General features: G+C 46.4%; 1 protein-coding gene across 4 annotated transcripts in view; it reads right to left on the reverse strand.

Annotated features, from left to right (window-relative positions):
- SRBD1 (S1 RNA binding domain 1) overlaps positions 1–26,646 on the reverse strand; it is a 188,435-nt gene extending 161,789 nt beyond the window's left edge. For 2 of the 4 annotated variants that reach the window (XR_009557389.1, XM_060273046.1), the window contains exons 1-7: positions 25,992–26,642; positions 23,068–23,147; positions 17,721–17,901; positions 14,346–14,684; positions 11,292–11,458; positions 8,771–8,888; positions 6,912–7,050 (exon numbers count right to left, since the gene is read on the reverse strand). Coding sequence is in view for 3 of the 4 variants with exons in the window: in XM_060273046.1 (XP_060129029.1) it covers positions 6,912–7,050; positions 8,771–8,888; positions 11,292–11,458; positions 14,346–14,684; positions 17,721–17,901; positions 23,068–23,147 (1,024 nt within the window). In the remaining variant the exon portion in view is untranslated. Of the gene's footprint in view, positions 1–6,911; positions 7,051–8,770; positions 8,889–11,291; positions 11,459–14,345; positions 14,685–17,720; positions 17,902–23,067; positions 23,148–25,874; positions 25,962–25,991 lie in introns of those variants that run through there. The other 2 variants (XM_035111184.2, XM_060273045.1) reach the window with 2 other exon arrangements.
- Positions 26,647–27,030: the final 384 nt, after the last annotated feature.

Below are 27,030 nucleotides of genomic sequence, written 5' to 3' on the forward strand. Positions count from 1 at the left end.
GCATCTCCTGTGGAGGCTGCAGAAGACGCTTCAGCAGCAGACAGGGCGATAGCTGCAGCTGCAAAGAGACACGATCGTAAAGCTCAAGGTCTTTTAACGTTAGCGGTGGGCGAGGAACAAATGCCTTATGTAGCTGAGTTACAATCCACGCATGAGGTCTGGATGACCCTGGAGCGGTTAAATTCCAGAAACACTGCTGGGGCCAGGATCCATGCCACGAGGACTCTGTTTGAGTTACGTCTGCAGCCGGGAGCATGTGTGAAAGAGCACATTGCCAAGATGGTCTCTGTCTTTAACCAATTAAGACAACTCAACATTCCTTTTACACAGGAGCAGCAGTCATATATTTTGTTGTCCTCTCTTGATAAAAGTTACCAGACTCTTGCTCTGACTCTGGAATGCATGAAAGCCAGTGACTTAACGCTGGAATATATTTCATCTAGACTTGCTGATGAACAGGATAAGAGACAAAGAGAAAAAGGCTTGTATGAAAGGGGAGGCTGTGCTGTGCCCAGGAGTGGGGGTGCAGAGCCTGAGAACACAGTGAATGCCTTTGCAGTTAGACGCTGCTACCGCTGTGGTTCTCCCTCCCACTTAATTAGGAATTGTCCACGTGATGCAGGCCAGGACAACTTCAAAGCCATTGCCCCTAGTTACCAGATAAGGAGTTCCAGAGGACGGCGGAGACGAGGAGGAGGGCGTGGCCAAGCCCACAGCTCACAGCACATGGCTTCAGCTATGGCTTTAAGGGGAGCTCGTGACTGCAAGAGTGATCAACGATGGATTATTGACAGTGGTGCATCCCATCACCTGGTGGCGCCATCTAGTGTTCGTTTGAAAAATTGCAGGCAACTTCAAACTCCAAAAATTGTCAAGATGGCTGATTCATCCACGCGTTCTCTAGGATCCGTAGGCACAGTGTTCCTGAGCTGTTTGAACACAGAAATTGATGCCTATGTGCTAGAGGGGATGAAAGGGTGTATTTTGTCTGTATCAACACTTGACAGAGATGGGTTTAAAACTGTGTTTGAAAGTGGGTTTTGTACTATTTCCAAGGATGGTGTGTCTCTTTTACAGGTGGAGTGCAAGAATGGACTATACAGCTTTGAGACTAATTCTGATGCAGTTGAACAGGTCCAAGCTGGCTGTATAAACTCTCCCACTCATGATTATTGCGTTCATTTTTGGCACAGGCGTCTCGGACACATTAACTTCCAATACGTTAAGAGACAGCCTGAATTATCTGAAGGGTGTAAGCTAAACAAATGTACAAAGTTTTTGGATTGCACTGCTTGTAAAAGTTCAAAAATTCACAGGTGCAGCTATCCCAGGTCAGATAGGAAATCTGACAAAGCGTTTCAGCTTGTGCATATGGACTTATGTGGTCCGATGCCTACCGCTAGCTTCGGAGGTTCGAGGTTTGCGCTTTGTCTCTCAGATGACAAGACAAAGGTCACATGGTGTTTTCCAATTAAGACAAAAGGGGATGCTGCTGAAACAGTTAAAAATTGGGTTCAAGCAGTAGAACTTGAATTTGGTACTAGAGTCCTTGCTTTTCAGTCGGACCGCGGTACGGAATTCACCGGGTCTGTGCTGCAAAATTTCTTTAAGAAAAAGGGAATTAAGCATCGTCTGTCCACCCCTTACTCACCCCAAGAAGGGGGCGTAGCCGAACGCAAAAACAGAGTTTTGCAAGAGTTGGCAAACTCCATGCTGTACGATGCGCAGCTACCTCAGAGTTATTGGGCGGAAGCTTGGACGACGGCCACTCATGTTTTGAACCGCGTTTATAATTCTGTTATAGACACCACGCCATATTTTGCTTTATATGGCAAGAAACCCAAAGTAAATTACTTTAGGGTGTTTGGATCTCCAGCCTATGTTCTCATTCCAAAAGCGTTAAGGAGAAAGGGAGGTCCAAGAGCAAAGAAACTCATTTTCTGTGGGTACGAACCATGCTCTAAAGCTTGGAGGTTCGTGAATCCAGATGGGGATACTACCAAAGTGGTCATCAGCAGGAGCGCTGAATTTTGTGAGCAGTCCGGTTGGACTCGCTTGCATGGTAACCCCGATATTTTGAGGGATGATTTAGGAATTCACACTGGAGAGGAAAATCCAGAGGGTGGTGAACCAGAACAGGATGATGGTGCACAGGGTTCAGATGTAGACTCTGACCATGCACAAGGAACATCTCCTAAGGCAGAGAAGCCTGAGTCTAGGAGTGCTCCGACATCGCCCACAGGTAGACCTAGCAGGCAGAAAAAGCGCAGCAGGTCGCCAACAACGCCAAGCCCAAGGGAATTATCTAAACGAAGGTCTTTATCCCTAGAGGCGCATCCAGATTTAAAGTCTGAGAAAGGTTCTGACAGCCAACAGTCAGAGGGGGAACAAGAGGTGGAATTGCGTAGGTCCAAACGCACCACAAAGGGCAAACCACCAGAGAGGTTTAAAGTGACAAGTGTATATGTGAATTTAGCCCAATGTGAGCCAGAAAGCTACACAGAGGTACAACAGCTTTCAAGCTCAGAAGCTGCAAAGTGGCAGGAAGCGATGGAGAAAGAGATGGCTTCTATGAAGTCTCTCGGTGTGTTTACATCCACTGAACTTCCTAAAGGCCAACAAGCAGTGGGATGTCGATGGGTATATCGTATAAAGCCCACAACCACTGGTGAGCTGCAATACAAAGCCCGACTAGTTGCCAAAGGGTTTTCGCAGCGCAAAGGCATACACTATTCCCAAATCTATGCCCCTACTGCGAGGTCAGAGACATTAAGAATGCTTTTAACTTCTTCAGCTAAGAAGGGAAACAAGCTATTTCATTTTGATGTCAATGTGGCTTATTTGAATGCAGATTTACAGGAGGAAGTGTATATGATGCCACCGCCAGGTTTTGAGGGAGACAAGCCAAACCAGGTCTGGCGTCTACACAAATCCATCTATGGGCTAAAACAATCTGCCCGCAACTGGAATGTCTGTTTGTCTGATGCTCTAGAGAGCATGGGGTTCAAGAAGAGCATGGCAGACGCATGTCTGTACTTAAAAAGTGCTGGTTGTAAGCAAGAAGCGGTTCTGATATTTGTTGATGATCTATTGTACTGTGGAAAGGATGATAAATGTGCACAAAAGTTTGCCACAACACTTGGGAAAAGGTTTAAGCTAAAATCTCTAGGCACTGTATCTGTGTATCTAGGAGTTAAAATACAGCAAGATGAAAAAGGAAGTTATTGGCTCAGCCAAGAGGCTAAAATCCAACAGTTACTAGAAAGATTTAAAATGGATAAATGTGCTGGTGTAAAAACCCCAATGGAACTAAGTTATGTAAAAGATGCTCAAGCCGAGCAACAAGCAGAGTTCAGTAACCCCGAGGTTTACCAGTCAGCAATAGGCAGTCTACTCCACATTGCACAGTGGACTCGGCCTGACATTACGTATGCTGTGAATATGTTATGTAGACAAGCTGAAAAACCATCCACTCATGCTTGGCAAGGAGTAAAAAGAGTGTTGCGATATCTCCAAACTACCAAAAGTCTTTGCCTAAAACTGTCAGCAGAGGGCAGCACAGAACTTGAATGCTGGGCTGATAGTAGTTGGGCAGATGCTGGACAAGATAGAAAATCAGTTTCAGGAATGGCTATAAAATTTGGAGATGCATTAATTGGTTGGAGATCGCGAAAGCAATCACTCTTAGCTTTAAGTTCCACTGAATCGGAATTCAATGCAGTATCTGATGTTTGCAGAGAACTTGAGTTCTATAAACAACTGGTTCAGGAATTGTTTGGGGAATGTCCTTTACCCATCAGAATATGGGAAGATAATCAACCTTGCATTAGATTAGCTGAATCAGGACAATTCAAGGCACATACGAAACATCTTGACATCCGTTATCAAAACGTTTATCAAAGTGTAAAACAAGGTTTGGTAAAGCTACAGTACTGCCCGAGTAAAGATAATCTCGCAGATGGTTTTACAAAAGCATTAAGTTTGCAATCACATCAAGATTTCTGTTCAGGTCTGAATTTGAATTAAGTTTGTTACAGCTCAGTGTCACGAGCGAGAGGGGGTGTTGGTATTAAAGGGTTAAGTTATACTAGTCGCTCTAAACACTGAGCAGCTGAACCTAATTAAACATCCGGGAATGTTTGACAGCCTGTATAAATAGTCAGTTCCTTGCAAGCGTTTTTTCTCTTAGGAGCGGTTTTTTCTCTCAGTAGTGTTATCTCTTAGTTTTGGTTGCTGTGTGTAGGAGTGATGCCTGAAGTTTGTGCACTGAGGCACAGTTTTGTTTAAGTTTTTACTTGGCCAGAGATGAAGAATGTCTGCCTTATCTCCTGGCTATGTTTTCTAAATAAAGCCTTTTGAGTTTGCAACCTGCTCCAGAGTTCCTGAATTAACTCTTGCTGACTCACCTTACTCTTTGCCGCTGTGCTAAAAAAGCTCTGCTGAAAGGGAAGATTTACGTCTGGAAGCGTGACTGGACCGGTAACTTTGTTTACTTAAACACAAGCTAATTAAAGCTTATGGACAGAGCCTTGTGTTATTCATTTCATTCCTATATTTTATGCCCTGGTAACATCCCCAATATTGTGGATGTGCTCCAACATTTAGGAGCTATATTTAACTATCAGTGCTGAGTAGGGATAATTTGAGTAGCCTTACTTTGCTAGACACTGCCTAACGGATTCAAATTTAGAACCTGTTCTTTTAAAAAATGCTCAATCTTTTTTTTATAAAAAAGAACAAGAAAAACTTCTCCACAGATGAACTAGAAAAAAGTATTTACTAGTTCCTCTATAAGAATCATATAAAAACCAGCCTGTTTTATTGTCTAATATTGCCCCCTACAGATTTATCTATAATTACACTAGGAGACACATTGCTAGATATAGTTTGCAAGCTTTCGGTTTTAAAATTGATGCAATTTTTAGCATGTCTTGGTATTAATTTTTTAGGAGGGTGAGAAAGGATATTTTCTTCCTTCTTGTATTGTGATTAGATGAAATGTCTTCATATTATGTGAATTTTTACTGGTGTGGGTGTGTGTTTATTTTATGGCATATGTGCATTTTAAATCTTTGCACGTCACTTTGAAAGACTTCTGCAAAAAAATCAACAGATAAATTCAATTAATAATAAAATATACGGAATTTGTGATTTAACAGGAGACTAAAAAACCACCACCACATTTCAATAGCAATTTTCTCCTCTTCAAAAGCAGAATACCTCGGGTTAAGAACTTAATTCGTTCTGGAGGTCCGTTCTTAACCTGAAACTGTTCTTAACCCGAGGTACCACTTTAGCTAATGGGGTTTCCTGCTGCCGCAGCGCTGCCACTGCGCAATTTCTCTTCTCATCCTGAAGCAAAGTTCTTAACCCGAGGTACTATTTCTGGGTTAGCGGAGTCTGTAACCTCAAGCGTCTGTAACCCGAGGTACCACTGTATCATTCCCATCCAATACTGCAACACGTCCCATTCATTTCATTATATCTGCCTCTGAAATTAATAGGGGCCTTATTCTTTGTATGCTCTGTTTTAGCAGGTCTGTGAGCATACAACAGATAGATGATTGGTGCTTTATTTATTGTTGTTGTTTAGTCTTTTAGTTGTGTCCAACTCTTCGTGACCCCATGGACCAGAGCACGCCAGGCACTCCTGTCTTCCACTGCCTCCTGCAGTTTGGTCAGACTCATGTTGGTGGCTTCGAGAACACTGTCCAACCATCTCGTCCTCTGTCGTCCCCTTCTCCTTGTGCCCTCCATCTTTCCCAACATCCAACAGGGTCTTTTGCAGGGAGTCTTCTCTTCTCCTGAGGTGGCCAAAGTATTGGAAGCTTAGCTTCAGGATCTGTCCTTCCAGTGAGCACTCAGGGCTGATTTCCTTAAGAATGGATAGGTTTGATCTCCTTGCAGTCCATGGGACTCTCAAGAGTCTCTTCCTGCACCGTAATTCAAAAGCATCAATTCTTCGGCGATCAGCCTTCTTTATGATCCAGCTCTCACTTCCATACATCACTACAAAGACAACAGGCATATTTATTATTACTGTATTATTATTGCAGTTACACTCACTCCGTGCCCACTGCTTAGTGGGACATCTTTGGGAGAAGAAAAGGAGAGAACCCTACACAAATCCAGAGTAGAGTCCCTAAGGTGGTGGGATGGCGTCTTGTATGCCTCCTTCCGGCAACACCTATAGGCAAGCTGGTGCCAAACGTATTGCTCTGCTTTCCTTTCCTCTTGTCTCCTGGGCAGCCCAGTCTTGTGTCGAGAGAGGTCACTTCGCAGCAAAAACATCACGGGAGGCAGCAGTTGCAAGCTACCGGTCTCTGCAGCCACAGCAGGCACTGTGATTCCTCAGCAGTTTGACTTCACCCCCAGAGGTGCACTCCATTGCCTCTTGAGACAGTTTGGTGTTTTTTTTTACATAAATCTCTATTCCACCTTTTCCTCCAAGCAGATCATGGTGATGTACATGGTTCTCTTACTCCCCATTTTATCCTCGCAGCAACCCCATGAGGCAGGTTAGGCTGAGAGATGGTGACTGGCCCAAGATCACCCAGTAAGAAGAAGAAGAAGAGGAAGAGGAGTTTGGATTTGATATCCCGCTTTATCACTACCCGAAGGAGTCTCAAAGCAGCTAACAATCTCCTTTCCCTTCCTCCCCCACAACAAACATTCTGTGAGGTGGGTGGGGCTGAGAGACTTCAGAGAAGTGTGACTAGCCCAAGGTCACCCAGCAGCTGCACGTGGAGGAGCAGAGACACGAACCCGGTTCCCCAGATTACGAGTCTACCGCTCTTAACCACTACACCACACTGGTTTGATTGAGGAATCAAACCCTTGCCTCCTAGGTCCTAGCCTGGCACTCTAACCCACTGCACAGCACTCTCTGCTTCAGTAAAGGACGCCCTTACCTTCGACACTGGGCTTGACATAAGAGTGTAGGTTGAGTTCTCTTGGGTTCTCAATGAGCAAATTTGCAGCATGGTCTAATCCCAGTTGCCTGGCTCTTTGTGCTTTTGTTCCTTTGCCTCCCGTTTTATACGGCGCATACTAGGAGAGAGAACAGAGGCTGGATGTGAAGAACACATTAGATTTGAAATGCATGCAGTTGCATGTGGGACCACACTCTACAGAATATCACAGAACGCTGGTGACTTCAAGGTTGGATTACTGCGTTGTGATCTATGCAGTGCTTCCTTTGCCCTCAATCTGGAAGCTGCAGTTAAGGATGCTGCAGCATAGTTGCTGACAGGAGTGAGACCCTGTCAGCCTCTGCTCAGAGATCAACACTGGTTGCAAATTTGCTACTGTTGGCATCTTAACAGCTTGGGAACAGCTTGTTCACGGGATCGCCTGACCCCACATATGCCCAGCCTGCCACTTCAGTCTGTGGAACTGGCACTATTATATGATTCACATAACATTCAGTCTGTACTTGTAAGTAATCCATATTTTAGCATGGCAGCATTTGCACTCTGGAACTGCCTGCCTATTGACATCAATAGGCTCTTCTCGTTCACAACCTGGTTAAAACATTTTTGTTTAGGCAAGCCTACCCAGATACACATATAGGTTATATGTATTTTGTTTTTCTAAGCTAGTGTTAGTGTTTCTAAGCATTTTCTGCCATCGGCCCTGCAATCTGAATGCCCTCCCTTCTACCATATTGTTGTTGTTGTTGTTGTTGCTGCTGCTGCTGCTGCTGTTGTTGTTGTTGCTGCTGCTGCTGCTGTTGTTGTTGTTAAAATTTGTATACCACCTTTCATCCATTGATCTCAGGGCGCTTCACGGCATGACAATATAAAAACCACACAAAAAATCCGTGAAGCAGGAACCATCAGTTACTTCAGACACCTTGTAAAGACTCATATTGTTGCCCAGGATTTCCCTACCTTGACCCATAAGACTGGACCTTGTTTTACACAACGGAATCCCCAAATTCCTGATTTATTTGTTTACTGCAGGTTTATGCTGCATTTTTGTTTCAATTATAGTTATATATAATATATAGATAGTTATACATAAATATATGTAAAGTAGAACCTCAGTTTCAAACGTCTCGGCTGCCAAACGTTTTGGAAGCCAAATGCTGAAAACCAGGAAGTGAATGCTTCTGTTTTCAAATGCACCTCAGAAGATGAACATCTTCTGCGGCATGTTTCTCAATTTTCTCTATTCACTTTGGTGACACTTTTTGATCCTCGGTTTTTTAACGTTTCAGAAGTTAAACGGACTTCCAGAACGGATCACGTTTGAAAACCAAGGTTCCACTGTATATTTTTGTTTCATTCATATATGTGTGTGTGTCTCGGGGGGGGGGGGGGGGTGGGAGAGAGAGAGAGAGAGAACCAGCTGGATGTTTTTAAGTATCAATTTATAAATGCTTTAAATAAATATTTACTTTGAATTTTTCTGCCACCAATTCCCATTATCTTTTTGCACTTTACAAGGAATGTTCATAGCAAAAATCACAGTTCCACAGCTAAGAGGTACACAGAATGCTTTGCATAACAATTATATGAAACAGTACACTCTGAGCCTTATGAAAACATTCTTCTAGACAGTGCTGAGCCAGATGGTTTGACTTGGCATAAGGCATTCTTCCTACATTCCTAATTAAGAATGCATCCTAGTATTCACCCCATAATCCTCTGCAATGAGGAAGAGGTTCTCAGAAGACAAAACATTTGTGGATAGGCGCGTGGATGTTTGATGAAACACTGCTTTAAAAGAATCTACTGAATCTACATTTTAAAAAGAAGATACTAACCACGTGGTCCAACTCCTCCAAGGTTCTGCAGTTTAATAAAGCAGTCAAAAGGCTTTCCGAGAGCTTTCCTTCTTTCTTAAGCTTCTGGATCGAAGCATGAACCTTTTTCGCGACAGTCCTAAGATTAAAAAGCAACAAAAATGAATGTCATACCAATTAATACACATGTAGACAAACCACTCCTAATTCTGGTTACAGGTAGGTAGCCGTGTTGGTCTGGGTCGAAGTAAAATAAAAAAATTCCTTCAGTAGCACCTTAAAGACCAACTAAGTTTTTATTTTGGTATAAGCTTTCGTGTGCAAGTGTGCATGCACACAAAAGCTTATACCAAAATAAAAACTTAGTTGGTCTTTAAGGTGCTACTGAAGGAATTTTTTTATTTCACTCCTAATTCTGCAGGCATCTCCTAGTGTGAAGAAAGAAATTTACATGAACTTTGCAACTGCAAGGGACACAGTGTCTTATATTTACATAGTGTCCCACTTCATCAACAGAAAGGGCAACTTCCCAAGCCAAAGTAATGTGTCCATAAACTGTCCTGAACTGGAGCTAATTCATTCAGCTCCACCAAAACTTTGGAGCAGACTATGGAATCTCAGACAGGTTCTACAATCTATCCTGGACAAACTGGCAGTGGCCAAGCCAGCTCCACAGAAGTTAATGCATTTCCTATACTCTATCTCTGGATATGGAATAAATGATTGGTTCAAAATTGGGAAAGGAGTACGACAAGGCTGTATATTGTCTCCCTGCTTATTTAACTTATATGCAGAATTCATCATGCAAAAGGCTGGACTGGATGAATCCCAACCCAGAATTAAAATTGCTGGAAGAAATATCAACAACCTCAGATATGCTGATGACACAACCTTGATGGCAGAAAGTGAGGAGGAATTAAATAACCTTTTAATGAGAGTGAAAGAGGAGAGCGCAAAATATGGTCTGAAGCTCAACATCAAAAAACCAAGATCATGGCAACTGGTCCCATCACCTCCTGGCAAATAGAAGGGGAAGAAATGGAGGCAGTGAGAGATTTTATTTTCTTGGGCTCCTTGATCACTGCAGATGGTGACAGCAGTCATGAAATTAAAAGACTCCTGCTTCTTGGGAGAAAAGCAATGACAAACCTAGACAGCATCTTAAAAAGCAGAAACATCACCTTGCTGACAAAGGTCCGTATAGTTAAAGCTATGGTTTTCCCAGTAGTGATGTATGGAAGTGAGAGCTGGACCATAAAGAAGGCTGATCGCCGAAGAACTGATGCTTTTGAATTATGGTGCTGGAGGAGACTCTTGAAGGTCCCATGGACTGCAAGAAGATCAAACCTATCCATTCTGAAGGAAATCAGCCCTGAGTGCTCACTGGAAGGACAGATCCTGAAGCTGAGGCTCCAATACTTTGGCCACCTCATGAGAAGAGAAGACTCCCTGGAAAAGACCCTGATGTTGGGAAAGATGGAGGGCACAAGGAGAAGGGGACAACAGAGGACGAGATGGTTGGACAGTGTTCTCGAAGCCACCAACATGAGTCTGACCAAACTGCGGGAGGCAGGAGTGCCTGGCGTGCTCTGGTCCATGGGGTCACGAAGAGCCGGACACAACTAAATGACTAAACAACAACAACAACAACAACAACAACATACTCTATCTCTCCCAACCTAAAGGCCTGTAAGAAGGCAATGTACTTCTGGAGCATTGGGAAAGAGCCACAGCGTAGGGATAGAGCAACTTGTTTGCATGCAGAGGGTCTCAGGTTAGATCTTCAGCATCTCTAGGAAAGGTTAGGAGAGACTGCTTCCTAAAACCCTGGAGAGCCTCTGTGGGTCAGTGTAGACAATACTGAGCTACATGGCTGACAGCCCCTTATGTACCTTTCTCCTCACCTGAAAACAATTTCTAAGTTTAGGGGAGGCACCTCCTTTCCTAGAAACCAATTCCCTAAGTAACGTTTCTTAGACATCCATTTGTGTTGCCTAGAAAACTTGGACATGTTTTTTTCATTTTTAATAAATTCATTATGATGATGATTAAACCAGAATGTGGCAGCTAGACTAGTGACTAGAAATGCCCACTGAGACCATATAACATCGGTCCTGAAAGATCTAACACTGGTTCCCAGTATGTTTCCGAGCACAATTCAAAGTGTTGGTGCTGACCTTTTAAGCCCTAAATGGCCTCAGCCCAGTATACAGTACCTGAATGAGCACCTCCACTCCCATTGCTCAGCTGAGGTCCAGCGCCGAGGGCCTTCTGTTGGTTCCCTCACTGCAAGAAGTGAGGTTACAGGGAACCAGGCAGAGGGCATTCTCGGTAGTGGCACCCGCCCTGTGGAATGCCCTCCCATCAGATGTTAAGGAAATAAACAACTATCTTACTTTTAGAAGACATCTGAAGGCAGCCCTGTTTAGGGAAGTTTTTAATGTTTGATGTTTTATCATGATTTTAATATTCTTTTGGGAACCGCCCAGAGTGGCTGGGATACCCAGCCACATGGGCGGGGTATAAATAATAAATGGCATACTGTAGTTCTTCCAGCGTCTGCTGCACTTCACGCAACGCATCGGCCTCCATGTTGTTTATAAGCTCTTTTCGATACCGGGCAATGAAAGGAATAGTATTGTCATCGTTGAAGAGGCGGATTATGTTCGCACACACCCATTCTTCAACACCAGTCCTTTGCGACAAGACCTGAAACAGTAAATAAGAAGCCCAGCAAGTCAATTGGGATTCTCACAAAAGAGGGTTGTTGTCGTACAGTGGTACCTTGGTAGTCAAATGCCTTGGATGTCAAACAAATCAGCTCCCGAACGTCGCAAACTCGGAAGCGAACATTTTTTGGAAGCCAAATGTCTGATGTGGCTTACGCGGCTTCCGACTTATTGCAGGAAACTCCTGCAGCTAATTGGAAGCTGCGCCTTGGTTTTCGAACCGTTTCCGGAGTCAAACAGACTCCCGGAATGGATTAAAACTCGAGAATCAAGGTATGACTGTATATGCTTGTACAGCCCAGTACAGTGGTACCTCTGGTTACGAACTTAATTCGTTCCAGAGGTCCATTCCTAACCTGAAACCATTCTTAACCCGAGGTACCACTTTAGCTAATGGGGCCTCTTGCTGCTGCGCAAATTCTGTTCTCATCCTGAGGTAAAATTCTTAACCCGAGGTACTACTTCCGGGTTAGCGGAGTCTGTAACCCGAAGTATTTGTAACCTGAGGTGTTTGTAACCCGAGGTACCTCTGTACTGTGTGGGAGAGGGCAGGCTGGTGTGAGGCAACAGAAGCAAAAGAGCTCCTTCTCTTTTCTCCTAGCAGTGAAGAATAAGCCTGGCAATCCCCCAAAAATCTCAATCTCGGGCAGCCAGGGCCAGCTCACCCATGAGGCAAAGTGAGGCAGTGACCTCATGGCAGCAGGCTGCAGGCATATGGGAGGGCTGCCAGATCTGGCCCCCGGCAAGCGCACCTCTTGCCACCTCCTGCACTTGTCAGTTCCTCCTCTACTTCCTCCTCCTCTACTGCATGTCTGCTAGCAGCCGCCCGCTGGATGAGAAGGTGGCAGGGGGCACACAGCATTTTCTGTTTTCTCTCTAATGGCAAAGGTCCTGGGCCAGCCCTGCCTTCAGCAAATGAACGCACATCCACACCATAATTTTAGAGTTTTATGATACCAATTTAAGCGGTCAAGGCTTCCCCCAAATAATTATGAGCATGTCTGCAGCGCCGGAAATCACCTCTGCGGCTGCAAGGCATGATCCTGGTAAACGTGTGCCCCTGAAGGACCAGGTGTGCAGCCTGGGAGTCATTTTGGACTCTCAGCTGTCCATGGAGGCACAGGTCAATTCTGTGTCCAAGGCAGCTGTTTACCAGTACTACCATCTCGTACTACTCCTTCCTGCAGACTGTCTCGCCAGAGTGGTGCATGCTCTAGTTATCTCCCGCTTGCACTACTCCAATGCACTCTACATGGGGCTACCTTTGAAGGTGACTCAGAAACTACAACTAATCCAGAATGTGGCAGCTAGACTGGTGACTGGGAGTGGCCGCCAAGACCACATAACATCGGTCCTGAAAGACCTACCGTACATTGGCTCCCAGTACGTTTCCGAGCACAATTCAAAGTGTAGGTGCTGACCTTTAAAGCCCTAAACGGCCTCGGACCAGTATACCTGAAGGAGCGTCTCCACCCCCATCATTCTGCCCGGACACTGAGGTCCAGTGCCGAGGACCTTCTGGCAGTTCCCTCACTCCAAGAAGCGAGGTTACAGGGAACCAGGCAGAGGGCCTTCTCGGTAGTGGCACCCGCCCTGTGGGATGCCCTCCCATCAGATTTCAAGGAAATAAACAACTATCTGACTTTTAGAAGACATCTGAAAGCAGTCCTGTTTAGGGAAGTTTTTAATGTTTGATGTCTTTATCGTATTCTGTTGGGAGCCAACCAGGGTGGCTGGGGAAACCCAGCCAGATGGACGGTGTATAATTTTTATTATTAATAATTATTTATTATTATTATTATTATTATTATTATTATTATTATAGAATCATAGAGTTTGAAGAGACCAGAAGGGCCATCCAGTCCAACCCCCTGCCAAGCAGGAAACACCATCAAAGCATTCCTGACAGATGGCTGTCAAGCCTCCACATAAAGACCTCCAAAGAAGGAGACTCCACCACACTCCTTGGCAGCAAGTTCCACTGTTGAACAGCTCTTACTGTCAGGAAGTTCTTCCTAATGTTCTTCCTAATGTTTAGGTATTATTATTATTATTATTACCGTATTATTATTATTATTATTAAAGCCATTTTGATTTCTTGTTGTTTTTAAATTAAATACCTCAAAAATTACCTCAGAGCAGCCAATGCTTCAAAAAAAATGGGGACATAGGAAACTGCCTTTTTTAGAGTTAGCTCATTGGGTCAATTCACCCCAGGTGTGTCTACACTCAATGGCAGCATCTCTCCAAAGTTTCAGGCAGGGGACAATCCTGAGCCATACCTGTAGATGCCAGGGATTCAAGTGGGGCCTTCTGCATGCAAAGCAGATGCTCTATCACTGAGCTACATCCATTCCCAGTATAAAATCCTGGGAATGAGAATAAACTACCTATAAAACTGTCGTCCTTTTTCATGAATAAGCTTTAAAACCTGTAAACCAGTATGAAGGTGAACAAGACACACCATTCTTTTTTTAATTTCTCAATATCTCCCTACCTGTGGAGTTTGTAACGCCAAGTTGGATAGTTTGAAAAACAGAAACCTCCTATCCCGCCCCCCCTGCCCCGCATTCTGTTCACAACTATCTGAATGACCTCTTTTTGATATTCCCTCATGAAACCCAACACTAATTGTAACCTTCCTGCACCATTGCTTTCGCTCAGGGTAGGTTCTCATTAGAACAGGGGAAAGTATGCAATTTATTTTATAAAAAATAAATAAAGGCTAATTTGCTTCCTGGAATACATCCAGCACTGCCATTATATACAACAGAAACCAAATTTATGCCTCGGTCCAGACCACAGGCTTTCTTTATGCCGCAACAGGTTTATGTGAGCTTTGTTATGAAAGGGAAAAGATCTCATACCTGCACAATGTCCCAGTTCATTTTATGTTCTTCGTCCAATTTTGCACTCGCTGCACATTTCACAGGCTTTCCCTGAGGACATGTGGCTGATTTTGGTTTTTTTAAAGGAGGCTCGTCGAATGTAAAATCTTCTTCAGGCTCTTCCGACTTCACTTTCCGTTTCGTTGCCGCGGCACTTGTGGAGGGTCCTTCGGCGTTTTCCAGGCTGTGAGCTGGGCGTCCTTTCACGGGGAGCTTGCGGGCTGCAGATCTCGGCTCGACATCTTCCTCCTCTTTAGGCTGCAGCAGATGAAACGCATCTTCGTTCCCCCCAGGAGCAGCAATTGGCACCGATGTGTCCTGCCCAAGCCACCAAAAACACGTTTAGAATGCACGTTGATAAAATAAAGAGAGATAAAGCGCACGGACGATGCACGGCCTAGTCACACGATGAACCCAGTTTCAGCCTAGCTCCAAGAGTCATAAATGGATATGCCAGAAGCTGCTTTGGGTTCTGGCCTTTCCATAAGCATAACTGTTCTGTTTCTGTTAATTGGTTCTCATGGGAAACTTACAGATTCTTGCTTCACACAATTAACTCAAGGCAGTGTCAATTTACTCTTGGCAGAAAGCCAAGGTCTGCCTGGCCTGGCAACAGCTCTCTGATTGGTTAATGACCAGCACTGAACACTGTTATCTAGGAATGCTAGCACAGTTTTTTCTTGTGGGTGTTAGGAGTAGGAGTGCTGCGTATGGTTGGAGAGAGAGAGAGAGAGAGAGAGAGAGAGAGAGAGAGAGGGAGAGGGAGAGAGAGAGAGAGAGAGAGAGAGAGAGAGAAAGGATTTATTTTGCTTTGCTTTGTATGCAGAAACTCTGCTGGTTTTATTTTCTTTTAATAAATCCTGTAAATAGTTATTCTGTGTCTAGCCGACTAGTCATTTCCACCTCAACTAGCTTCTGCGCTGTGCAGAAAACTCTGCTACGTTTGGGCTAAAGCCACTAGAGCTATTCCTGACACTTCAAAACAAAAATGCATCACTAAGTGAATGTAACTTTGTTATTTTATTTTTATTCCCCCCCCAATACATATGAATACAAAAAACTTTCCAGCCGAGATACAAAGTCAACTTATAAAATACATCAAACTTATAGCTACCCTATGTCTCCCCTTCCTCCCATTCCCCAACCCCCCTTCTCTTCCTTTCTCACTTTTTCGACCTTTGATACTTTTTAAGTCAAATGTTTTAAAACAACAGTAACAGATGTACTAAATAATAATTTGAATGCAATAAGCAATATATTTTTACTGTATCCAAATGTCTGTGTCGTTTTTTCTTTTGCTTTTTCCTCTACAGTGAGAGTAGGAAAAGAAGGAGAGCCTTGTGAATTTAACTTTGTTATTAAGTTGTTTGAGTTTAAGTTCTGTGAGTTAAAGCTTTTGAACCATATTTTTAGACAGAATTATTTTTTATTTCAATACAAGTACGGTAGATTACTGGACATCTGTGGTAGGTCACCAGTAGATCACTGGCTCCCCCCAAAGAAGCTCATCAACTTTGGCTCCCCTAAAAAAAAGCTCAACAACTTTCCCCATCACCCCTAAAAAACAGGGTTTTCCTTATCCCTAAAAAAATATCAACAACTTTGACCTGAACCCCTAAAAAGCAGGGCTTTCCTTCCTAAAAAAAAAAAGCTCAACTTTGACCTGAACCCTGCAAAAGGGGGTAGATCATTGCCAATTTTTAACTGTGTGAGTAGATCAAGGTTTCTTGGGAATTGGCCACCCCTGATCTAGAGCACGCACGTCCAACTCCCAAGAGACTGTGATCTACTCCCAGTATAAAGAAATCTACCCATTGTCATTGGCAAGAGCTTGTTTGGGGGAGCTTTGCCCAGGGTTGTTGAGCTTTTTTGGGAGGGGGAGGGTGGCCCCGCCACCCTCCCTTCTTCCCCCACTCTATCGCCACTGCAGGGGATACAAGCTTTCCCAGCGGTAGCGGCGGCAAAGGAACCTAGCACCGGAGAGCGCGGACATTCATTGCCCACTGTTTTTAATCCAACAATCGTTTTTTTTAATCCAACAATCTTTTTTTAATCCAACAATCGATCAGGAGCATCCCGGGGATCACTTTATTTAATTCCACGATCAACCTGGAGCACCATGGCAATCTATCTGTCGATCGCGATCAACCGGTTGGACATGTCTGATCTGGAGGTGCAAAAGTAATAACTCCAAAACGATGGCCACCGACTTGGGTGGCTTTAAAAGAGGACTGGACAAATTCATGGAGACTAGACCTATTGATAGCTACTAACTGCAATGGCTCGGTTGTGCTGGAAGCCACAGGAGAGGAGCTCTTGTGCTCAGGTCCTGCTTAAGGAGCTCTGGGAGCAGGATGATGGACTAGATGGGTCATTGGCCTGATCCAGCATGCTCTTATGTTGTTCATGTGTTCAGAGGCTTTCCCATTCTCTTCCAAAGTCATGGATTGTGCTGTCTGTGCAACATAAATTCATCTGATGCCCAGAACAAAATGAAAGGTCAGATTCTGCTTGCATGAAGTTCTGCATGCACACAGCAAAGGGTCTGCACAACTTTAGACTGTGGACTCAGGAGTCTTTTTCACTTTTACCACTCCGCTCTTGTACATCTTTGCTCAGAGGTAAGCCCCATTGCATTCAGTGGGACTTTCTCCCAAATACATAAGCATAGAATTACAGCATACCGTTTATAGAGAAGTAAAATTCCCCCAGGCACCTGTGAAAAAATCAAACTGGGTGTGGCAGGCACCCCCAAACTGCGGCCCTCCAGATGTTTTGCCGTACAATTCCCATGATCCCTAGGCTAAGAGGACCAGTGGTCAGGGATGATGGGAATTGTAGTCCAAAACATCTGGAGGGCCAAAGTTTGGGGGTGCCTGGGGATCTCCAAGTGTAGACCCCCTGCTCCCACAGAAATTTATTTTTACAAGGACATGGGTGGCGCTGTGGTCTAAACCACTGAGCCTCTTGCGCTTGAAGGTGAATGGTTTGAATCTGCGTGACGGGGTGAGCTCCTGTTGCTCTGTCCCAGCTTCTGCCAACCTAAGCAGTTCAAAAGCATACCAGTGCAACCAGATAAATAGGTACCGCTGTGGCAGGAATGTAAATGGCGTTTCCGTGCGCTCTGGCACTCATCACGGTCCTCCATGTGCCTGAAGCGGTTTAGTCATGTTGGCCACATGACAAAAAACCTGCCAGTGGACAAACACCGACTCCCTTGGCCTGAAGATGAGCACCCCAAAGTAGTCTTTGACTGGACTTAACCACCCAGGGGTCCTTTACCTTTACGACAATTGTTATCCACTCTTTCCAATGCTTTGAAAAGTAAACTGCTTCCTAGATTCTACGACTTACCAATTCCTCTTTTACTGCCACCTTCTTGGTCCTTTTCCTAGGCACAGCTGGTTTCTTCTGGGCAGCTGCAGTGGGTTTTTTCGCTCTCGGCACTTTTGCTTTGGGCACCCTGGCCTTCCTTGCAACTTTCTTTTTGGGCTCCCATTCCTCTTCGTTTGTTTCCTCTTCCGATTCTGAAGATCTAAATAAAGAAGGAACTGACTTTAGAGAAGCTATATGTGATTCTGTTGTGTTAAAGAAAGGAGGAGGAAAAAACAAATCTCAATATTTGAGGCCAAGGGACACACAAGAGATCTCAGAAGCACAATGGAGGGCAAGGACAGAGGTAAAAGCCAACAAATTGCTGCCGCCTCTTTCTGAGAAGTGGGGTGCCCATCATGAGTAACTCAGGATCTTGAAATCGTAGTCCTATATTTGTGCTAAAGTCAGCTAGTCGACAGGGAAACAGGTAGAGGTGTGGCAGAGTGGCATGGCCTTTGCTGAGGTAACATGTGCTCTGATTGGTGTGTGATTCTGAGGAAAATTTTATGCTTGGTTGTACTTCTCTGTCTCTATGTACAAGGCGTGACCTAAGGGGAAAAAAAACCTTTCTGTTACATTTTCCTCAAAATGTACGCAGCTTTTGTTCCGTTTCCTCAGCAAACTGTTATCAAGACTTTTCTCTTTGGACTCCATCTGCGTTACTCAAGTGACTTTGACAAAAGAGTAGACCTATACAAAGTGCGCGCGACCAAGCCAAACACTCGCTCACCCACCATATATTGTGGTCCACAAGGGCAAGGGGGAGGCTCCCGACCCCACACAAACACACTTGGCATCATTATAGGTGCGGCCTATAGCAAAAACACCAACCCTAAGTTATTGGTGGTTACAAGCTGCTCACTACTTCAACCAAGAAGGCCCTGACACGGTGTCACTCCATGGCATTATGGGGTGTGAGTCTTGTGGGACCTGCTCCCTGCCTGGCAAAGCAGGCCTCTTCCACCCAGCCTAGGAGGGTGCGGCCCTGGCTGACTGCAGTTGTGAAAGCATGGTTTTGGGGCATGCACCTTTTGGTTTTGTTATCATGAACTCAACATTTAAAATGTTTAAAACTCTTTTTAACTTGTATGTGTTTAAATCCGGGGTTCTTTGTGGGATGTGCATGGGAAGAGGAGGAGCAGAGAGAGCGGGGAGGGAGTCGCAGTGGTTCAAGGTAGGGGGGGGAGGTATGGTGCGGGAGGTGGGGCAGGCCGGGTAAGGGGCACACAGCACAGGCAGTTGGCGATTGAGGCCTGTGCCAGCCCCTTCTCCTACCAGGGGAATTGCGGTTGTCCTATCAGCCAACCCTCGAGTGCTGTTGCTGAAAGCCAGGCCGGCTCGGAGTTAAGGGCTCTCCATTTGCGGAATGCTCTCCTGGCACCTTCATTATACACCTTTAGGCGCCCGGTGTGACGAAATACCCTTGCTTCCATCTTATTTATTCTACCTCTCACTTATCAACAGAACTAACAGGGATGGTCTGGGGTAAGCCGAGCCTCCCCCCTATTGCTCCCCTTAGCCTTTCTGTATTCCCTCATGAACTCGAGGGTTTTATTCTATTTCCTCTTCTTTTATACAAACGAGAGTCCTCTTCCAGCACAACCGTGGCCAGGTACCTCTTGAAGTTCAGGGCTGTATCTGAGACTATCCCTTGTGTCCACAGTATAGGGAGTCCTGCCTCTATGAATCCCTTTCTGTAAAAGCTTGCCCCTTCCCTGGGGTAACTTTATGACACCCTGGGTCTGTCTGCCTGGCTCGCCCTCTTGGTGCACCCCAAAGATACAAACTAACAGTTCCACTCTTGAAGGAAATGTTGTCCTTTTAATGCAGGGGTGTCAAACTCAAATTCATCGGGGGCCGCATCAGCAGTTTGGTCACCCTCAAAGGGCCAGTTGTGTCTGTAGGACTATGTGTCCACTCTTTATTATCATAAATTATTGTCACTGCATTCAATTATTACTGTTTTTTGTAATAATGTAAGCTCATTCCCGCCCCCACGCGGATCACATTCCTGCGTCGTGGCGCGTGTGTGGGAGGGGATGTAAACGAGGGAAATTTGAACAAAAGGTGGGGATCGATGGCTTCCGGAGGGGGGGCTCAACTAAACCTTCGGCAGGAAGGAGAAAGCCACTGCTGGGATTAAAAACCTGCAGATGGAAAGAGGGCTTCCCTCCCCCGCCCTGCGCACACCCAAACCCCGCTAGGCAGGATGCCACACGCTGCAACCCACCCCATGCTTTGGAGAGGGGCAGGAACATGGTGTGCAGCGCCAACTCCCTGCTTTGCTTTTGCATCCTCCCTCCTCAGCGCCAGAGTCCCTTCCCCTCGCGCTGAGGGAGGGCAGCGGATTTCCCGAGGAGGAAGGCGGCGGCAGCCCCAGCGGACGTGCATCTTCGCCTCAGAGCTGCTCTTCCCCCCACCCACGCTGTTGTCATCTTCGCCGCCGCCTCTCCCTACCGGGACTGCAGGCAGAGGAGGCTTGAAAACCTCCCCCCCAAAAAAAAACTCCCCTCCCACCTACTCAAACCGCAAGACGACTCCATCTGGAGCCCTACATCACGAGGGGCTGAGAGGAGGAGGCGGCAGAGCGGGAAGAGCAGGAACCCGTGCCGTCACCGCCTCCTCCCTCCCGGCCGCCCCCCGGGGAGCAGCTCCGCCAGAACTGAGAAGCCAAAGGGCGGCTTGGGGGTGGGGGGCAGAGCAAAAGCCAGGCACCCTCCCGAGTGTCTATGAGGAGAAAACGGGGGAAGAGAAACCTGGCTCCATCAAGAGAGCGGCTGTTGCGCTTAGCCTACTTCCCCCTCAGGCTCACTCCGCGTCCCTTTCGCCCGCTCGCTCGCCCACCTCCCGGATGCAGCCGAGGAGAGGAAGGGAAGCGGCGGGCGGCAGCTCCCCAATGCCGCCTCACTCGCTCTCGGAGACAACAGCAAAGCCCGCCAAAAAAAACACCAGCGCTGCTCCGTCCCGGCACCAACTTTGCCGGCGACGCCTGTAGGGCTTTCCTACCTCCTCGGCGGGCTTCCTCCTCCTCCTCCTGCATCTCACTTCCCCGTCTGGCCGCTGTGCCACCGCCTCCCTCAGCCTCATTCGAAATTGAAATTCCCTGGCCAAGGCCGTCAGCGCGGCTCCAGCGCTCCGGCCTCTGCCTGCAGCCCCGCCCCCGGTTTTGACCCTCGGCCAATCGCAGGCTCCAGAACTACTGTCAGCGGCTACTGTCAGCGGTGGCTACGCGGGCCACATGACGAGGTCTGGCGGGCCGGATTAGGCCCCCGGGCCTTGTGTTTGACACCCGTGTTTTAATGGGTGTCCTCATGAATGAGTTTCATGTACCTTGGCTGGAAAATAACACAGACGATTTTCTGATTGGCACTTTAACACTGGAATTTTTACTTCTCAAGAACGTAATGGTTGCTTTAAGGTATTCCTGTTGTACAAGCTTAGTTTCAATGGTAATAACCTTGTTACTCATGTACTAGATAACCTAACGACTACCTAAGCCAGGCATCCCCAAACTTCGGCCCTCCAGATGTTTTGGACTACAATTCCCATCTTCCCCGACCACTGGTCCTGTTAGCTAGGGATCATGGGAGCTGTAGGCCAAAACACCTGGAGGGCCGCAGTTTGGGGGTGCCTGACCTAACCTAAACCTACTCTCCTAGATCTTCTTCACAACCACCCTCACACTCCCGCTCCCCAGCACCCTCTCCACTGACCAAATGGCTGTCCCTTCTCTTTAAACATTCAACCATTCCCCTCCCCTGTCGACAGGGAGTCTGAGTTAACCCTTGATGGGTCGGGTTGATAAAGCTATAACAGCGTAAAAACGTCACACCCGGCAAAAACGTTCCTCTTCAACCAGGCCTTGGGCTGACTGGCTTCCAATGCCCTTTTAAATATGTTGTGGGAGGGGGGGATTATTGGTTTGTTGTTGTTGTTATTTTTATTACAGTGGTACCTTGGTTTATGAACACAATTGGTTCCGGAAGTCTGTTCATAAACTGAAGCGTTCATAAACTGAAGCGAACTTTCCCATTGAAAGTAATGGAAAGTGAATTAATCCGTTCCAGATGGTCCGCGGAGTAAGCGTTCATAAACTGAAGTGAACTTTCCCATTGAAAGTAATGGAAAGTTGATTAATCCGTTCCAGGCGGGTCTGCAGAGTACTCAACCTGAAGCGTACTTAACCCGAAGCATGGGTGTAATTGGTTCCGGAAGTCTGTTCATAAACTGAAGCGTTCATAAACTGAAGCGAACTTTCCCATTGAAAGTAATGGAAAGTGAATTAATCCGTTCCAGATGGGTCCGCGGCATTCGTAAACCGAAAATTCATAAACCGAGGTGTTCATAAACAGAGGTTCCACTGTATGTATTTTGTGTTTTTTTATATACATTGTAACTTTTATGATGTGAACCACCCTGAGATCTACGGGTGACAAATTTAATAAATAATCATCATCATATGGGGAATATAAACTGGTAGTAACACACAGCTGCCCCACTTCTGCCACCAGGTGAGCCCAAATCCCAGAGCAAGCATTAACCCTAGTTTATGGTGTTAAACAGCTGCATTTGGACCAGGCCTGACAGGAACTTTTTACTGTGCAGTAGGCCCACTAATATACCACTTTAGGAACACCATCAATTACTATATCCTCCAGTGCTGACCACTAGGTTCTCATACTGGATCACATCAATGTGGCTAAGTTGACTTGCTTCATAATACAGTGGTACCTCGGTTTTTTAAACATCTCTGTTGACGAACATTTCGGTTTACAGACGCCGTAAACCCAGAAGTAAATGCTTCGGTTTTCGAACACGCCTCGGAGGTCGAACATGCCACATGGCTTCCGCTGTGTGCAAGATCCTGAGGCCTAGCTGTTGGCTGTTGAGTTTTCGGTTTTCGAACGTTTCAGAACTCGAACGGTCTTCCAGCACGGATTACGCTCGAAATCCGAGATACCACTGTAACTACTTAAATTCAGAATGCCCCAACCACCAACCAATGGGTGGAGGTGTAATAAAGTTTTTTTAAAAAAATACATGGTCAGTCCAATTGAAATTCAAACTTATTTTTAAAAATTCTGCCATTTGTTCATATGAGCTATTGTTATCCAAACTGCCAGCGTCTGAAACGAAAAAAGTAATCAAGGTACAGTCATCATTTTAGATGCAGCCAGTCTGTCCATAATGGACAGTCTCAATTTATTCCAACGTATTATATCCGTATGTATACCTTTCCAAACCATACTACAGTTAGACTGATGCAACTTGTTCCAATTATGGGTTATTTGGATTTTAAAAGTACTACACACAAATTTCAACTCACGATTTAAGGAAGGAAGGCAGCTCATCTTCTGGAATTCCTGGTTTTGGTGCTGTTCTAGCTCTTCTATGCAGAGCCGACATCTGAAAGATAAAATATCCAATATCAAAACACTGTTTCCCACTTCAATCAGTTGGTTCAAATACAACACTTTCAACTGCTTAACTGTGACTTTGGATACTGACAGCAGAAAAGCAGGATATAAATAATAATAATAGTGGGACGCGGGTGGTGCTATGGGTTGAACCACAGAGCCTAGGGCTTGCCAATCAGAAGGTCGGCGGTTCAAATCCCCACGTGACGGAGTGAGCTCCCGTTGCTCGATCCCAGCTCCTGCCAACCTAGCAGTTCGAAAGGACCTCAAAGTGCAAGTAGATAAATAGGTATCGCTACAGCGGGAAGGTAAACTGCGTTTCCATGCGCTGCTCTGGTTCGCCAGAAGCGGCTTAGCCATGCTGGCCACATGAACTGGAAGCTGTATGCCGGCTGCCTCAGCCAATAATGCGAGATGAGCGCCGCAACCCCAGAGTCGGTCACGACTGGACCTAATGGTCAGGGGTCCCTTTACCTTTACTAATAATATTAATGAGTGATTCAGTATTCCGGATCAGGCCATAGGATCATGTGATCGATCCCTCTCTCATCTTTTCCTTACAAGCCCACTTTCTCCTTGTAGAGATAAACTACATGTAGCCATTTACATAAGCAAGTTTAGGAAAATCTTATCTCACTTTAAGAAGTCAAATTAGACAACAGATATTTGGCCACATCAACAGCCCCCTTTAAAAAGTCTCTCTTGACCTGAGCCAACAAACAAAGCAGAAACTCTTCCACTAACCATAGTTTCCTGTTTCATCTAAACTAAGAAACTATGGGTAACAGGTTCAGAACAAGTAGGCTGGGACACCAAATTTAACCCATGGCTTCATATCCCACATTGATCTGAAGCCGTAGTCATTTCTCGGCCGCCTTCTCATTGAGTTATACCAACCTGTCACAGCACAGTGTTGAAACAACCCAACTGGGCTGGTTCTGGATTTGAACGGAGCTTCATCATATGGTCATCTCTCTGTAGTTTACTTGAGTCCCTAGCAGGCAGGAAGCAGTTGGCCATTTTAGCCTCACTGTTTGCACAAAGAAGCAAATATCCAGCATGCTAACAGCAATCTTATTCGAATTGATTTACAAAGCCCTGAACAGCTTAGGTCCAGGGTATGTTGGGGATTGTCTGAACCCTTGTATCTCAGCTCAGTGACCAAGATCATCTGTAGGGGCATCACTGGTCATTCCTCAAGTTGGTTTGGCTCATTTGTCAACCAGAAACCAAGCCTTGAGTGTCATTGCCCCAGTCAATAGATTCAAACTTAAAAATGGAAATGGAAAGCGTAATGTTGGTGGTTTAAAGACTGTCTCAAGGCAAATCTATTTAAAAAATGTAGAATAGACACTAACAGTTGGGAAACACTTGCCTGTTGGAGAACAGCCTTTACCAAAGGTGTGATGGGCTTTGAAGACACTCAAACTCAGGACGCAAGGGAGAAAGAGGAAGGCACACACTGGGAGACACACGTGCTAAGAGGAAGGCACTCTTGGCAAATCCACACCGTGATCAACTCCTGCCGGGAAACCAATGCCCCCACTGTGGAAGGACATGTGGATCCAAAATTGGCCTCCACAGTCACTTACGGACTCACTGCTAACTGTGTTTATGGAAGACAACCTTACTCGGCTACGAGTGATCGCCAAAGAAGAAGAAGAAGACAATAGATTCAACAGGTGCCTGCTGAAAACGTTTCTACTCTGCCAGGGACCCATGCAAGCAATTAAGAATACCTCCGTCCCCAACAGTTAATTTGATGCCTGACTTTTTATATGGTTTTTATGTACAGTTTTATCTACTTTTGTTGTAAACCACTTTGATGGCAACATAAAAATATTTCTATAAACATAAATTAAGGTTGGGGAAACTAGCTACAAGCAGCTGTGAGTGAAAACAGCGCAAAAGAAAGCAGACGTGATTGAGAATCACTTTCCTCTTCCTTTCTCTCTAAAAATCCTCTCTATTTTTTTTAATCAAGTAAAACAAAGACAGGCAGATGATTGTTTGCAGTGGTTCCCTTCTTTTTTTTAAAAAAAAAAAGGGAGGGTCAAGACACTGTGCATGCCCATAAGGAGTAATGGGCAGATTTTGGGGGGGGGGGGGACAATGGAGGAGAATAGACACCGAGCCTGGGGAAGTAGCATAGTATGGTACAAATTACACACCTACTTCATGTTAGGCCACCAAAAGGGGAAAAAATCAGGGAAATAATAAGGCGGATCAGATAAAGGTCAGGACAAGCACCTGTCAAAAGGGACATTCTCAATGAGCCCGCTGAGGACCAGCTGTGGTTACGCAAGAGCAAGGACAAGGCATACCACATACACACATGGGCACTCATATTATGAATGAGCAGCATCCTTCACCATGCCTGGCACCTTCCAGTGCTTTGGACCACAACTGCGCTGCCAGAGGCAGATGGAAGTTGTAATCCAAAGCACACGGAGGGGAATCAGCTTGGCCAAGCCTGCTGTACAGAAATAAATTAAAGTTTGCCTCCGTGGCATACAGCATTTGAAAACAAATGTGATTAAGCCTCGTATGGGGAACTGATATGGGGTTTTTCGTTTTTGAAGGAAGGCGACTCCGGTTGTCACCTGCCCTTGGTAACATCAGCGATCCGACAACCCTATAAACCGTGGGAGGCGTTGCCTGCCTACTTCCTGCCTTCTTCTCCTCGCCCTGTTTTTTTTTTAATTTCAGAACCCACCGGGCACTCGGGAGAACCCCACACGTATGAACGCAGCTCCCCGCTGTCGCCCCGGAAGCTCCCACGTTCCCCGCATCCCTCCTGCTACAGGCTCCTTGTTCTTCTCTCCACACTCACCTTCCCGTTGCGGGTGTTTCCCGATTGCGCAAAGAGCCGGGTGTTTTGGTTTTTTTAAAGGCGACGCCTTCTCCTTGCGCCCCTCCAATCGCGGCTGCAGGCTTGGCGTTTGAAAACGGCGCGCAGCGCCACCGGAGCCTGCGGAGGAAACCCAGGCTCTCCAAGTCCCGGCAAGGCGAGCGTCGAAGGGGAGGAGCAGGAAGTGATTGCAGCGCGGCGCGACGAGGCCCCGGAACAGCCCCGGCTCCAATCAGGAAAGAAAGTCGAGTGCTTAGGGAGCCAGGGGCGGAGGGAGGGAGTAAGGGAGGGGGATCTTCTTGTTCCCCAGCTCGCCCCTTGCCAAGAGAGAAACCCAGGAGCGTGCCTCTGGTGACCTGAGCATCCCTAGCGATTTAAGGATGAGGTCAATCCCGTGCGTAATTACGCGCGTTTTGGCTCGCTGTGCTCAATGGCAGTTCCTCGCTTGCAGGGCCGTCTTAAGCCTATGTGGCGCCATGGTGCAGGGATCCCACACGCGCCCCCCACCCCACCCTCTGTGCCTCTACGGTCGGAGGATTCCTTAGCCGCCCCAACCCGCTCGCCTGCCCGCTGCGTGGCTCATTGCCTTTCAAGCCCGCCTGGGGGGGGGGGGACCAGGGGCGAACCACCCACCCGTGGAAGAAGCGCGCCCGGAGCGGGTGCTGCAGCTGCCGTTGCTGCACTTTGGCTTTCGCCTGCGTACTTCGCTGGCGCGCAGCCCAAGGAAGCTGCCGCCGCCGGGGCCCTTTAAGAGCCGCGCGCCCGCCCAGCTGGCCTCGCTGAAGCGCCACAGCCGCCACCTGGAGGAGACGGAGACGCAGCAGCAGCAGCATGGAGGGCGACTGCGCCGACGACTGCAAGGCATTCGTGTACCTGCACGGGCCGGCGCCCCGCTACTGGCAGAGCCTGTGGCTCAAACTGGAGAGCGCTTGGGTGGGAAAGGTGGGACTCTGCTAGGTGCTGCTGGACTACAAGTCCCCTCACCTACAGTCGGCATGGCTGGCGAGTTGGGGTCTAATGA

The sequence above is a fragment of the Zootoca vivipara genome, chromosome 3 (genome assembly GCF_963506605.1).
Source record: "Zootoca vivipara chromosome 3, rZooViv1.1, whole genome shotgun sequence".
Taxonomy (NCBI): Eukaryota; Metazoa; Chordata; class Lepidosauria; order Squamata; family Lacertidae; genus Zootoca; species Zootoca vivipara.